Here is a 14,549-nt window from a genome sequence, read left to right as displayed (position 1 = left end):
GAAGGTACCCCTCTTGGCCCAGTTATCCTTTTAAATTTTTTTACACAACGATTCTGCTTCATTGGTATTTAATCCGGATCTTTGTTCTTTTAGCGTTTAGTTGTTACTTTTGACAGATTTGGCAAGAATGTCGGTATAGTTTGACCCTTTGCTACTGACATGCATGGCACTTTAAACCTGAGGTGCCTGACTTGTGTCCCGTGTATGTTAGCACATTTATCACAGCAAGCAAATAGCACTTGGTTGCCATCACTATCGATAACAATTCAAAATGACTGCCAAATGTCAGACTTCCCTTTACTGAGTTTTGCGGTCTTGTACTCTCCTTTTTTTTTTTTAATGCTTTTTCCACCTCTGTGGATGTAAGGCTGTCTCTGGGGCCTGCAACATTGAGAAGGCGGTGCACAAGACAGTATATGCATGCATCCTAACTGCTTAGGTAAATGACTAGTATGAAATGATATATAGAATGTATATATAGAATGAGTATATGTTCTGTTTTAAATTTTAATTTCCCAGACTCTAGCTCCAACACTCTCCCCTGCGCATGGGTGTTGACTTCCCATTCCTGCCCGTAATTCTGAAGATCAGTTCCCCATCGCAAGCGATTACATTGGACCCCACGAACCGACTACAATTGAGTGAATATGTCGGTTTTATTTATGTTCTCGTTCATTTCCATTTGAAAGCTGCTTGAATTTGAAGTGAGGATATATGCAGAATGTGTTTGTTTATAGGTTTGTTTCCCAACCATTTAAAACAGTTTGAATCTATACAAAGAAAAGTATAGAGGTAGATTTTTTTGAGATTTTATTTTGTATTAATACCTATTTAATTTTTACTTTATGAGTACAATACATCATAATGCAATAATGTTACAAATATGACATTTAAAAATGAAATGCTTAATGGAAAGTGCTTGTTTTATTAATGGTAACTACCTTTTTCCTTTCTTCACGCAGGACACTCAGGAAAAAGAATCCAATCCTGTCAAAGCTGAAGAAGCAAAATTGAAAGCCAAATACCCCAATCTTGGACAGAAACCTGGTGGTTCAGATTTCCTCATGAAGAGATTACAAAAAGGGGTAAGGTGTAATTCTGATTTATCTTCTGCAGAAAAAAACACCATTGTGTTCAATGTTGTATTAGTAATATTTAATGTTTTCCCCATGTAGAGTGCGTTCTTATCTTAAGCTTAGTCAATTTCAGTGTTGTAGGGAAGCCACACTATGTACAGTGGATTCACAAAGTATTCAGACCCTTTATTTACAGCACACTTCATTGTGTTGTAGGATTAATTTTAAATGTGTTCATTTTTACTGGAGGCACTGCCTTAGCGGCAACACAGTTTGTGTGTGTCTTGTGTGTTTTGTCTAATTTATCTTTAATAGTACTTGTGCATGTTTTTATTGTTAATTGAACTAGATTTATAAATCATGACTTATAAACAAAGGTGCAAATTGCTGCAGTTTTTCCCAATACAAACTTTGTGACTACCTGCGCCAAGTGCACAATTGGCCTGCTGGAGAGCAGCGAAGCAGCCAACCTGATAACAAACACGATAGACATACTGCTGAATCTAAAGTCTGTAGCCTCATGTTTCTGTCACAGGGATTTTCTCAGTACATCCATTAACTGGTACAAATCCTCAGAGCAAGCAAACATAGTGAAAAAGGACAGTTGCTTTGTCAAATGAAGAACAAACCTTTCGGATAACCACTTCCAACAATTGTATAGGGAACATACAAAGTATTCAAAATAAATCAGATGAGGTTCATGCCTGTTTATAACAGCAACTCTGCTGTTGACCTAGTAGGAGTCACTCTAGTTAGAATGGATCAGGATCTTAACTCAGTAAGCGTAAAAGTGATGGAGTGTTCATTTATGTTAACAAGAAATACTGCAACCCATCAGACATCACAATAAAACACCAGGTATATACAAAGGACATTGAAATATTAGGAATTAATCTTAGACCATATTTTTTGCCCAGAGAAATCTATCAGATCAGACCCTTTACTGTTTGCATTCCCATGTCTGCGGACGCACAATCATTTGACAGCACCATTCAGAATCTTTGTTTATTTAGTTGAGGAGTAGTTGCCAGATGTGGCCAATTTGATTACCAGAGACTTCAATCATTGCAAGCTAGAGGAATATTTACCAGAGTATCAGCAATATGTTCTGTGTCCTATATAGTGCGGCGCCTGCCTTGATGGTTGCTATGGCAACATAAGCAAAGTTTATTGGGCGAAGGCATTGCCTGGTCATGGTTTGGGTGGGGGCTCTGATCTAAATAATATTACAACTCACTTCAATGTAACAGTCAAAGCTGCAACAGATCGGAGCAAAGAAATCAGAAATTAAATGGCAGACAGTTGAATCCATAGAAGCAGTTCACGGGTGTTTTGAATGTATTGATTGGGACATTCTGATGGTTGGAACCAATGTCAGTGATGCAGCAACAGTCATTTCAGATTATATCAGTTTCTGAGAGGACACAATCCTCTCCAAAAAAAGTATTAAAATATATCCCAATAATAAACCTTGGGTCACTTTGCAGTTGAAACACCTTCTTAACCAGAAAAAACACCTGTTGCAATCTGGAATCAATAGAGAGGAATGGAAATTATTACAAAGGATACATACAAGAACAGATTAGAAGAATATTTCAAGGTTTTAAAGCACCTAATTCCAGAGTTTAACCCTCATCCTGAGTTGTGCCAATTTGCCTTTCATGCAGGAAGTCAGGTGGTAGATGCACTTTTGGTTTGGTAAATAATATCCTTGAACATCTGGAATATAGGAAAGGCTTTTTTAAGATTGTGTTTATAGATTTTAGCAGTGCACTTAATGCTATCCAGCTGCAGTTGTTAGTAAACAAATTGTTGGGACTGTGGACAAACTTAAAACTTATTATCTAGCTTTTTAATTTTCTTATAAATTGCACCCGGCAATTTAGTTTTAACAACAATGTCTCCTCACTACCAACGGTTAATACTGAGGCTGCATGTTGTGTCCTGTACTGTACACTTTTAGAGCAAACCAGTGCCTGGCTTCGTTACCAACCAGCACCTTCTATAAATATGCAGGTAACACGGCACTGGTCTTAAATACTGACACTCTGTCCAGTCAGCATTTAGACAGAAATGTAAAAGACTTAACTAAATTGTTCTGTAAAAAATTCCATGTAATGTAAATATAACTAAAGAGATGGTAATTAATATTAGGAAAATAAAGAGAGAGATCCCACGTGTAGAAAATAATGGCAAACTAATAGAATGAGTCACATCCTACAAATATTTAGGAGTGAAGATTGATAATCAGATAAGATTTAATGAAAGCACTTTAGGTACAGGTGAAGTCAAACTCCAGTGCCTGATTAAGGCAGACAGTAGGGTTATTGGGGTGTAACAAAAAACTACAGTATATGAAGTCCTGGTTCTTGAAAAGTTCCATCAAATTTTCAGTGATCCTACATTCCCAATTAATATGCCCAGTCCAGCTATGCATGGATTATTCAAGTTTATCCAGGGAAAACTTACTGAGATGTCACCTGAAAACAACTAGGGCACGAGGGCGGTGTTAAGTGGAGTTGCACTATCACAACATTTATATATGATACTTCTTAAATATTCAATTTTTTTAATTGGCAGGTTTGATTTCACAATGGTAATATTAAAGTTGTGACAAATGTACTGTTAAATATGACAGAGAAATCTGGAAAATTAAAGCATGAATAGTTTGAGAATTTTTAACTTTGAATTCTCCGTTAAATATTACTCTTCAGAACTTATTTACCAGCTAATGCCTCTTCTATGTACTGATCACAACACAAATGGAAACATAAATCTCACAGCAGCCTGACAAAACTTGCTGATAACTAGTTTTTTAATAGCGTCTTTTTACAAAAGAGGCTTAATAGAGATGAAATAAATGAAAGTATAGGTTTTGTTATTAGACAAATAATCATTTTTGTTTCATCCTTCTCCTTCTCTCCATTTTAGTACGGGTCAGAATTAAAGAAAGTTAATATTTGATTGAAATTTCTTTGCATAAAATACAACTATATCAAGTGTGTAGTTTAATGCCACCAAACTATTACTTCATTTTTATTTCTTCCAAGATGTTTTGCCAAGTGTTTCATTCAGCAATTTTCAAATGCTGTTTGCTTAGTGTTTCTGATTTCTGACTCCTTTTCAGCAAGTGAAATGTTTGCTCCAGGGGATTTAAATCCAAGTGTCTGTCTTGGAAAGTTCAAGACTTACCAGTTTTTCCTGCAATAAATACCTTGGGTGTATTGGCAGTTTGTTTTTGGTCATTTAATTAGTGCATTTTGAAATGCTGACAAAGGATGAGAGGGAAATTTTCTGTTTTTGCAGTTATTAATTACAGCAGCAAAAGGATAAGTCAGTGCTAAAGAAGTGACTGTGCATACTTATGCCTTGACTTTACTTAACAGAAGAAGGGGTACACTTTTGATCACCTTTTGTTCCATGTGCCTTGTGCTCACTTTTCCACCAATTTGGAGATTCTGTTTGTTCATTACCTTTTGTTCCTTAACTTTATGGGTTCATGTGTTCTTTTATAGCAAGCTGGCTGTGCTATCCACCAATATGGCTTGAAATCTAAGTAATCAATGTTAATCTTTGCAGTGCACCATGCCTTGTACAGTGCATCCGGAAAGTATTCACAGCGCATCACTTTACAGCCTTATTCCAAAATGGATTAAATTAATTTTTTTCCTCAAAATTCTATACACAACACCCCATAATGACAACATGAAAAAAGTTTACTTGAGGTTTTTGCAGATTTATTAAAAATAAAAAAACTGAGAAATCACATGTACATAAGTATTCACAGCCTTTGCCGTGAAGCTCGAAATTGAGCTCAGGTGCATCCTGTTTCCCCTGATCATCCTTGAGATGTTTCTGCAGCTTAATTGGAGTCCACCTGTGGTAAATTCCGTTGATTGGACATGATTTGGAAAGGCACACACCTGTCTATGTAAGGTCCCACAGTTGACAGTTCATGTCAGAGCACAAACCAAGCATGAAGTCAAAGGAATTGTCTGTAGACCTCCGAGACAGGATTGTCTCTAGGCACGACTCTGGGGAAGGTTACAGAAAAATTTCTGCTTCTTTGAAGGTCCCAATGAGCACAGTGGCCTCCATCATCCGTAAGTGGAAGAAGGTCGAAACCACCAGGACTCTTCCTAGAGCTGGCCGGCCATCCAAACTGAGCGATCGGGGGAGAAGGGCCTTAGTCAGGGAGGTGACCAAGAACCCGATGGTCACTCTGTCAGAGCTGCAGAGGTCCTCTGTGAAGAGAGGAGAACCTTCCAGAAGGACAACCATCTCTGCAGCAATCCACCAATCAGGCCTGTATGGTAGAGTGGCCAGATGGAAGCCACTCCTTAGTAAAAGGCACATGGCAGCCCGCTTGGAGTTTGCCAAAAGGCACCTTAAGGACTCTCAGACCATGAGAAAGAAAATTCTCTGGTCTGATGAGACAAAGATTGAACTCTTTGATGTGAATGCCAGGCGTCATGTTTGGAGGAAACCTGGCACCATTCCTACAGTGAAGCATGGTGGTGGCAGCATCATGCTGTGGGCATGTTTTTCAGCGGCATGAACTGGGAGACTAGTCAGGATAAAGGGAAAGATGACTGCAGCAATTTACAGAGACATCTTGGATGAAAACCTGCTCCAGAGCGCTCTTGACCTCAGACTGGGGCGACGGTTCATCTTTCAGCAGGACAACGACCCTAAGCACACAGCCAAGATATCAAAGGAGTGGCTTCAGGACAACTCTGTGAATATCCTTGAGTGGCCCAGCCAGAGCCCAGACTTGAATCTGATTGAACATCTCTGGAGAGATCTTAAAATGGCTGTGCACCGACGTTTCCCATCCAACCTGATGGAGCTTGAGAGGTGCTGCAAAGAGGAATGGGCGAAACTGGCCAAGGATAGGTGTGCCAAGCTTGTGGCATCATATTCAAAAAGACTTGACGCTGTAATTGCTGCCAAAGGTGCATCGACAAAGTATTGAGCAAAGGCTGTGAATACTTATGTACATGTGATTTCTTACCTCAAGTAAATTTTTTTCCTGTTGTCATTATGGGGTGTTGTGTGCAGAATTCTGAGGAAAAAAATGAATTTAATCCATTTTGGAATAAGGCTGTAACATAAAATGTGGAAAAAGTGATGCGCTGTGAGTACTTTCTGGATGCACTGTATATGTCTCTGTTATATGCATTTTGTTACAGGATTTGTAAAACCTGGCTTAACAGTTGTGATGCACCATCTGTTGAAATGACCAATGCACTGCATATTATTACATTTTTGTCAGCGGGTTTGTTAGGCACCACTACTCACAAGCTAGACCGCCACTTTTCTCCTCATTTGGTGTGTCTTTTCTACTTCTTGATTTGTTTGACTCTCAAGTGAATGCGGAGAATGACTTTTATTATTGGAGTGGTGGGCAGTGTAAGCAAGGTAGTTAAATATCTGCTCTGGACATTCGTGGAATTTAATTTCATATGGAAAAAGAAGAGATGGGCACATTAGACTTGGTTAAAACTGCAGATGGCCCTGAATACATTACCTATCAAAGTCAGTTAATGGTTACATTTCAGACATTGAATAAAAGCACTCACTGGTTCCTGGATGCTTACAGTCCAAAAAGTGCAGCCCAGTCACAATTTTCCTATGAACAGAGAAAAAGAGAGAAAACTATAAAAGAACAATTCTTTAGTTTTCGATGCAACATTTTAAAAACTTGCATAATTTCATTTTAAAAGGCGTAAAAGGGAGATCAACCTACTGGTCAGTGCACCCACCTATTTGTAAGCAGAAAAAGCAGCCAAGCTACAAACCAAGCCATCGATGGTTAAAGTAGGAAGAGATCACTGACAGCTACTGTATATTATGATAAACAATGCTTATTGTCTTCCCATTATTGTGTACTTAATCTAAGAAAGTTCTGAATCTTTTTTTTTTTCTTCTTTTGTGTGCCCATACTCATTGCTCCAGTTTCTCAGTCACAGGATTGCTCTCTGCTTTGTTTGCTCATTGTCTGACTATATCCTTAACGTTGCTTCCATGCCTGTGTTGTGAAAGGTGCCAGTTTAGGAATACTTACTGTATTTATAAATTCTCATTGTGCATGTCATTAGAGTGGGCAAAATGAGGAGGAAGAGTTCCACAACCCATTTTACCTGGGGCTTGTCAGGTACCTTTGCTACTTACAATACTTGATTCATTTGTGCAGTTTTAATTTATGGCATTAATATGTAGTCTAACAAGAAAGGTATTTTGAAATCTCGTCTTCTCTATACAGTGCATTGTGATTGGAGGGGTACGGGTTGAGGCTTAGGTACCAACGCTTTTGTAATTTTCTAAATTGTTTTTATCTTCAAATTGGCTAAACATTGAAATGTTTTGTTCACATCCTTAGTTCTTATTAACTGGCTTATGTAATGCAGTCTGAAGATGACCACACTGCACTTTTCAGTAGCAACTAGAGAAATACTTCAGAATACTGCACATTCGTATGAAAGGTTCACACTAGCTTAGTAAAAAAGGCAGATTTATCTTTTTTCAGTTTGTTTGAAAATTGAATGATTTTAACCTTAGTATTTGAAATTTAATACACTGAGATTTCAATTGCCTGTCATTTTGTGGCAGCAATTTCAGTTAATGTTAAGATACTAGCACAAGCTAATTGCTAATTGTGTTTTTTTTTTTCCCTTCACAGCAAAAATACTTTGACTCAGGAGACTATAACATGGCCAAAGCAAAAATGAAGAATAAGCAGCTTCCCACTGCCGGGCCAGACAAGAACTTGGTGACAGGCGATCATATTCCAACGCCGCAAGACCTCCCACAGAGAAAATCATCGCTGGTTACCAGCAAACTTGCTGGCTAGCAAAAGCACAAACCTCCTATCCTCCATTTTCTCCCTTTCCATGATACAAATCCATTATGCTACCTTTCTCACCTTGTATACCTGGTCTTGCTTCACAAAGGCACAGAAGAATGAAAAGTCATATGGGGCCTAAAAGTTAACTTTTTCTTTGACCTGGACTGTTAAGGTTCAGGTGTGCTAGAATACTTTAAAAAAAAAAACAAACTTAAGTGCGTGCGAGTGTGTAGGGTCATTTACTTCCTTGGTACAGTGAGAAGACACCTTGGTCTTATTCACAGACCAGTTCTATTTCTGTTTATTAGTATTACTATGAACACATTTCTTCCATTGCTTGATTACATGTATCCGTTTTACTGTCAACGCATGCATCTCTAGGGCTCAGTGCTATGAATTATATCCCGGCATAATTGCCATGTGTGTGTGTGGGGTTTCTTTTTTTTTTTTTTTTCTTTTTTGTCCCACTGCATTAAAATGTAGACCTGTACAGTTTGCGGATAATGGCTGTTAGCTTGACTGTTTTTCATTATATAAAGGATTAGGTCATATCTTAATCTCAGAACTGCAGTAAGCAGTCATTTTGAGTAACACGAAGTGATCCATGCCAGTCATTACACTATTTTCTTTCATGGGCTAACCACAATGTCTTTCCCACATTCTGTTCATTTTTTAAAAATAATGGCATTTGAATGGATTGTCATTTATTACTCTGCAGCAAGGTCGTTCCCTAGTTATTGCTGCTTTTCAAATAGACAATCTAGAGCCATCCAAAATGAGCACTGCATGAGAGAGAGTTTACAGTACTCTGTCTTGCTTTTCAATAGGGCTTTGAGAACTAGAAAAAAAATCTTCTTGTTAGTTTGTTACTTTGTGAGCTTTTATTTTAAATTACATTAATGTAAAGCATGCATTTGCCACATTTGTAGGTGTAAAAATAAGTAAAAAGTAAACATAAACTGATCATCCCCTGCTACTCACACCAAGAATTACCGACAATATATATATATATTTTTTTTCTTGGTTATCCCTATATAAGATGTATATAAGTTGTTTTTTTTTTTTTCTTGTTTCAGAAAAGTATCCAGCTCATTACAATTCAGAGTTGGCAGTGGTTCTAAATATCAGTTCACCAATTAATATGAGACATATGATTGTGCTTTTTATGGGGAAAAAATGCTTCTGCCAGATGTTTCACCCTACAAGGAATGAAAATGTTTAGTGCTATTTTGGTTTAATTTGTGCATCATGTTTAAGTGAATTTAATAAGTTTATAGCTTCTGCTTGTTTTTTTTCCTCCTTTTTTTGGTGTATGCAGGGACCTATGCCTATAAACACATCTTGCTGCCTTCTGTTTACTGTTCTTCTGCAGGATGATGTGAACTGCCCGATAGCAATTTATTCAGACTGAGGTCGCGTTCAGTAGGACCTCTTGGAAACATTATTATTCATGAATCTTTTAGCAACCAGCATGGAGCTGATCAATTCTGGATAATATGATGTTAAAGATTGCAAAAACTCCCTCATAATTTGACTTTAAATAATGACCTGTTTTGCAGTTTTTTTTTGTTCTTCAGTGATTCTTAGGATTTAAATTTAAATAGCATAAGGGACATTGAAACATATTCATGTACATAGAAAGATACATTGAATTGGTCAGTTCTGTCAGTTATGTGAAGAATTGAACCAACCCAAGCTTTATTTGTATCTGCTGCATTTGAAACGTGAACAATTGCACTAATCCCAACATACCAGTGGATACTTAATTACTGTATGTATAAAATGTTACTTGACTTTCTTTGACTTTTTGTCAGTTTTTATTAAAAAGAAGCTTGTAGTTAATTGTATCCAAAAACAAATGTATCTTCTGTGTTATATGTGTTCTGTAGTCTCTAGTATTTAGCTGAATTGGTTTGTTCATGGACAGAAAACTATAAAAGCCTACTTTAAGGTTTTCAGAATTGTTTTGAAGTTTCTGTTTTACTGAAATTTGAGTTAAACTAAAAAAAAAAAAAGCAGTTGATGAAGTGCAAGTTAAAAATTGTCCAAGTTTATATCCAGGGAAACAGTAAAGTGTAAAACATTTTTTCAGTTGATGAATTTATTAGACCACAAAGCTTAATGTAATAATGGAAGAAATTGTGTGTGTGTGTGTGCTTGAATGTATGTAAAATATACTGTGTATATATGATATTTACACAGTATATATATTATTTTGTTTTTACACACCTATGGCACTGTTGAATATTTAGAGTGCAATTCATCTCCAAACAATTGTTGTTGCACTTTTTGGACTGCAAAGTATAAACAAGACAGTCAAAATATTGTGAGATGTCCACTGGCTCTGCAAACTTAAAGTATACTTTTCTTTCTCTGGGAGTGTGAAAGAGTAATGGTGTGCTTTTAATGGAACTGAATGTGTTTAGTCATAGTAACCAATTTGCCAAAAAATAAACCAAATCCCCTTTGGGATTCTGCTGCAGTTTTTTCGCTATCCAAAATTGGCTTACAAGTCTGAAAGCCCCCTCTTCTGTCAGTACAGCAGGGTACATTGTGACAACAATTTTTTTTTTTTCTTTCTTTCTGAATATAAATTAATGTGCTTGGAAATGATCAGAGTAGCTTAGTATTCTGCAGAAGTAGAGCTAAAGCTCTCAGCTAAAGGAGTGTAAAAGAACCCTAGACTGGACATTTGGTAGTGGTGCTAAATCTTGGGTCTCTCTGTTGAGGCATTGAAGAGGTTGGTGGTGGGGCTTTGCTGTGGGAAGTATAGTGTGTGTGGCTGAAAATGCTGGGTATGGGTATTACGTTTTCCCCACTTGTGGTTTTTAAATCTTTTTTTTTTTTTGTACATTGTAATACTTAATAATGCAGAGTTGAAATGTAAATATCTGATAATGAGTCTGTGTAGAAGGCAAATTTTACAAGATTCCTTTATTTGGATGGTGATTTCTTCCCAAAACATTTTTTAAATAGGTACAAATAAATGCTTCTGTTGTCCATAATTATTTTAAATAAAAGGTAATCAAATTTTCTGCTCTGCCTCAAACCTAGAAAGGATCACTCGAGCTAATATAAATGAAGTGCACACTGCTTGTACAACGGAATGTGGATTTTAGAAAGTATTCTTAGGAATAAGTAATGATTAAAAGCGGAGAATATGAAAGGGCATTTTTGTAAAAGTAGACTGACATGGCACCATAGCACATACATGAAGGTGAGAATCGTTTCCTTTTAGTATCATTTCTAAAGAGATTGTGCATAGCATATGTGTGTGTCTTGAATCAGTGGTACGTTAGCACTCCAAAACTGTTGTCATTCTTGTACATGAATCTAGCAGGTTAACGTTTCAATGCCATTGGTCTCCTTTTTAATGCTAATTATTTTTTTAAAAAGGCAGTTATTTGGAATTTTTGCCACAAATGCAGAAATTTGAAATTCTGTATACCAGTGATAAGTATGAGCCCAGTAACCCTGATGTACTGTATTCATTAGCAGAGATCTGCAATGTTTTTCCATATCTGTTATAACTTATGCCATAAACAGACCGTAATGACTACAGAGGTCATGCGTTTTGACAGAATGACTATCCAGAAGGCAGTAGCAAACAACGTCCTATTTGTCAGCCTGTTACTGGTGCCAGCTCTGTGAGAGAGCGTGTGTCTGGTCACAGTCTGCTGACAGGGCACTTACACATATGCCACCTGTAAAAACACAATGTGCACAGACTGGAAATGGAATTATTACTTTATCTCATATTTTGTACAGCATCTTGAACTTGCTTTGATCCCAGACACTTTGTAAATAGTTTCATTTTTTTCATTTGTAATTAACATGCAACATCTTCCTCAATCCATTTACTCTTCTGTTAATTTTGTTTGATAAGATGTTGGCTTCCTTTTTATTTTTTGTACACTACTATATTACCACTCTGACTGACTTGTGCTGCAGGTCAGATTCTAGAAGATTTAATGTTAATGCTGCTGGTTTAGTTAGCAACTTTTACATTTGAGGACTAAAAAAAGAAAATCTTACCGGAAATTAGGCAAATTGCCTGTTTGCAAGGGGATCTGGTAGCGCTGGAATTGTACTTTTAAGGGGTGCAAGCCACTGAGCAGACTTCTGTGGGCAGAAAAAACAAGGGTTTAATGTCTTTTTTTGGTGCTTGTACCTCCAGCTAATTTGTAACTTAAGAGATCTAGTTTTTTTTGTCTATTTATTTAAATCTTTAAAATCAATCCAGACTGTCATTAAATATAACCTTAATTTAACAACAGACTTTAATGAAGATTGTCTCTTACTACTTTGCATGTGACTAGGTGTGAAGGTTGGCTGTGACAAAAGCTGTAGTTTGCCCATTATACGCGTCCTGAAGTTTTTAAAGCAACATCTTAATTTGAACACACTCCAAAGTCGTCTCTCTTTCCCTCTCATTAAATGAGAAGAAGCTTTAGCAGTTTGCTTGAAGAAGAGAGGCTTACACATGCACTGTAGTAAACCCTAATTCTCTTACGACGACAAAGGAGCCAGCCTGCTGTGAAGCACTGCTCTAAAGGCAAAGCCAAGTTTATGAGAAGAATAAGCAGAAATATTGTAGGCAACTCAAGTAAAAGTAACATTTCACTTTCAAAATGTCTATTGTTATTTTGTTAGCTTATTGTCTAAGGAAAAATTTGTATTAGACAAAAAATAAATGGGAAGGAAAGGCAGATTAGCTAATCAGAGACATGTTTTATGATGGTTTTAATGTTAAGCTCCTAAATTTATATGCTAAATTGCAGTACCAAAAGAATTTTAAAAGGTGTTGACTGCCTCTTTGAAAATGCTAGTTTTGTTAAAGAGAATCTTCTGTGTAAAGATCTAGTAGTTTGTTATTGGATATTAGGGAGTCTTGCTTGTGCTGTTCAATTGTAAAATAAGCAGGTTTGATTCTAGGCCTCCGCCATCTTGTCGAGTTCTGTTCAGATGAAGGTTCTCCCCCTGCATTCTGAGGTTGGTATTCTACTTGCTATTGGAAATTTGACGGCCTTTACTGGTGGGTTTTTATTATTGTGATATTTTTTTTTTTATTATTATTATTATAATGCCACACAGCATTTTAAATGGAGAGAAGCATTCCCTTTACCCTTTTCAGTCCACAAATTTGAACTGCAAAAACAAAATAAACAAGAACACAACTGTGGACATTTTGAAAAAGCATATTACAATACAGAAGAACATTGAAGGAATCGCACAAATTTGATTTGTAAAAAGCCTTGTTGATCTAGCCTTCAGAAAACTGTTCGCAAAATGTGGAAATACAGCTAAATTGATGTAAAAGTTTGCAAATTGTATAACTTTACCCTCAATTCATGGGACTGTTGAAAGGTTGAGAATCTTGCAAACCTAAAGTAGATATTTTGATGTTTAAAAAAAAAAAATGATGTAAAAAGGCTGTTTCAAAATTGTAGGAACAGTTCAGAGGGGATTTTTGTCAGTGTTTCAAATAAAGATTTTTGATTAATTTAAGTTGTCCTTTTTTGACAAAATGTCAAAATGATTCAAATTAAGTTAATCTGGGTGCGGGGGGGGGGGGGGGGGGGGGGGGGGGGTATAAAAATGGAAGGTTGTTTTATTGATTTTGGGATATTAAAAGAAATAAACCCCAAGAGTTGGACAGGTATACTAATTCAGCTTCCTCATATGAATGTACGTTCACATTGTGGGTGTGTAAAAATTATTAGTTAAGACAGGAATTGCCTCACCTGACCTGCCCAGGTTTTAATAGAGAATATTACGTTTACATTTCTGGGAATAACTTTTTTTTTTTTATTATTATTATTCTTTAGCAGAGCTCAACTTTGACAGACGTACAAAGTTCATTTCAGAGTTGTTGGTTTCGGAGTCTATGTTGGCAGCTGAAGTTACAAATCGGAAACTCACCCTCTATAACAAGGGTCTCCAACTCCGAACCTGTAAGGCTGCAGGTTTTCACTTTTTTCTTAATTAGTGACCAGTTTTTGCTGGTTATTAATATTTTTTCCTTAATTTTTTTAAGACTCTGTCCCTTCAATTGTTTCTTTTTTTCTTAATTACTGGCACACAATGAGCCAACATGTGAACAGCTAACCTGTGGCCATCATACAATAGCTGAAAATAAAAGCAGTGAATTTTTCAGTAATATTGATCTGCTCAGGTCCAAAAAATGTCTTGATGCTGCTCTTAGAAAAAAAGGAAATCGGCCATTTTGGCAATTTCTGCGGTGGCAGAATGAGAGCACCAACAAGCCATGGATTGAAATTGGTTTAATTAACAAGAATTGTCTTCTAATTTAGACAACTGGTCCGAGTTTAAAGCTGCAAATTAGCTGGTGATCTGTTGTCTCACTTCACGTCTCATTTTTGTTTGGCAGCCTTGTAAGGACAAAAAAAAAAAAAAATCAGGGGACTTAAATTAAAGTGATTAAAATAAACACAAAAGAAGTCAATTAACAACAGGAATTGGTCACTACTTAAAGTGGCAAGAGGGAAAACCGGCAGACACCCCTGCTGCACAGGAAACCCCTTCATTGCAGGGTCTGCTCCTGAACACTCTTGCACAGGCCAATTTAAAGATGGCAGTTAACCTAAAGCTGTGTCATTGGATTG

General features: G+C 36.7%; 1 protein-coding gene across 2 annotated transcripts in view; it reads left to right on the top strand.

The window, feature by feature from the left end:
- Positions 1-8,133, top strand: part of ensab (endosulfine alpha b) — a 28,504-nt gene extending 20,371 nt beyond the window's left edge. Inside the window, exons 2-4 of one of the 2 annotated variants that reach the window (XM_051923794.1) lie at positions 520-649; positions 963-1,085; positions 7,759-8,133. In XM_051923794.1, coding sequence (XP_051779754.1) covers positions 548-649; positions 963-1,085; positions 7,759-7,929 — 396 coding nt within the window. In that variant the 5' untranslated portion in view covers positions 520-547 and the 3' untranslated portion in view covers positions 7,930-8,133. The remainder of the gene's footprint in view (positions 1-519; positions 650-962; positions 1,086-7,758) is intronic. The other variant, XM_028793969.2, reaches the window with a different exon arrangement.
- Positions 8,134-14,549: the final 6,416 nt, after the last annotated feature.

Source organism: Erpetoichthys calabaricus, chromosome 2 (assembly GCF_900747795.2).
Source record: "Erpetoichthys calabaricus chromosome 2, fErpCal1.3, whole genome shotgun sequence".
NCBI lineage: Eukaryota > Metazoa > Chordata > Cladistia > Polypteriformes > Polypteridae > Erpetoichthys > Erpetoichthys calabaricus.
Note: the sequence above shows the minus strand (reverse complement) of the source record. Positions and strands in the feature narration are given on the sequence as shown.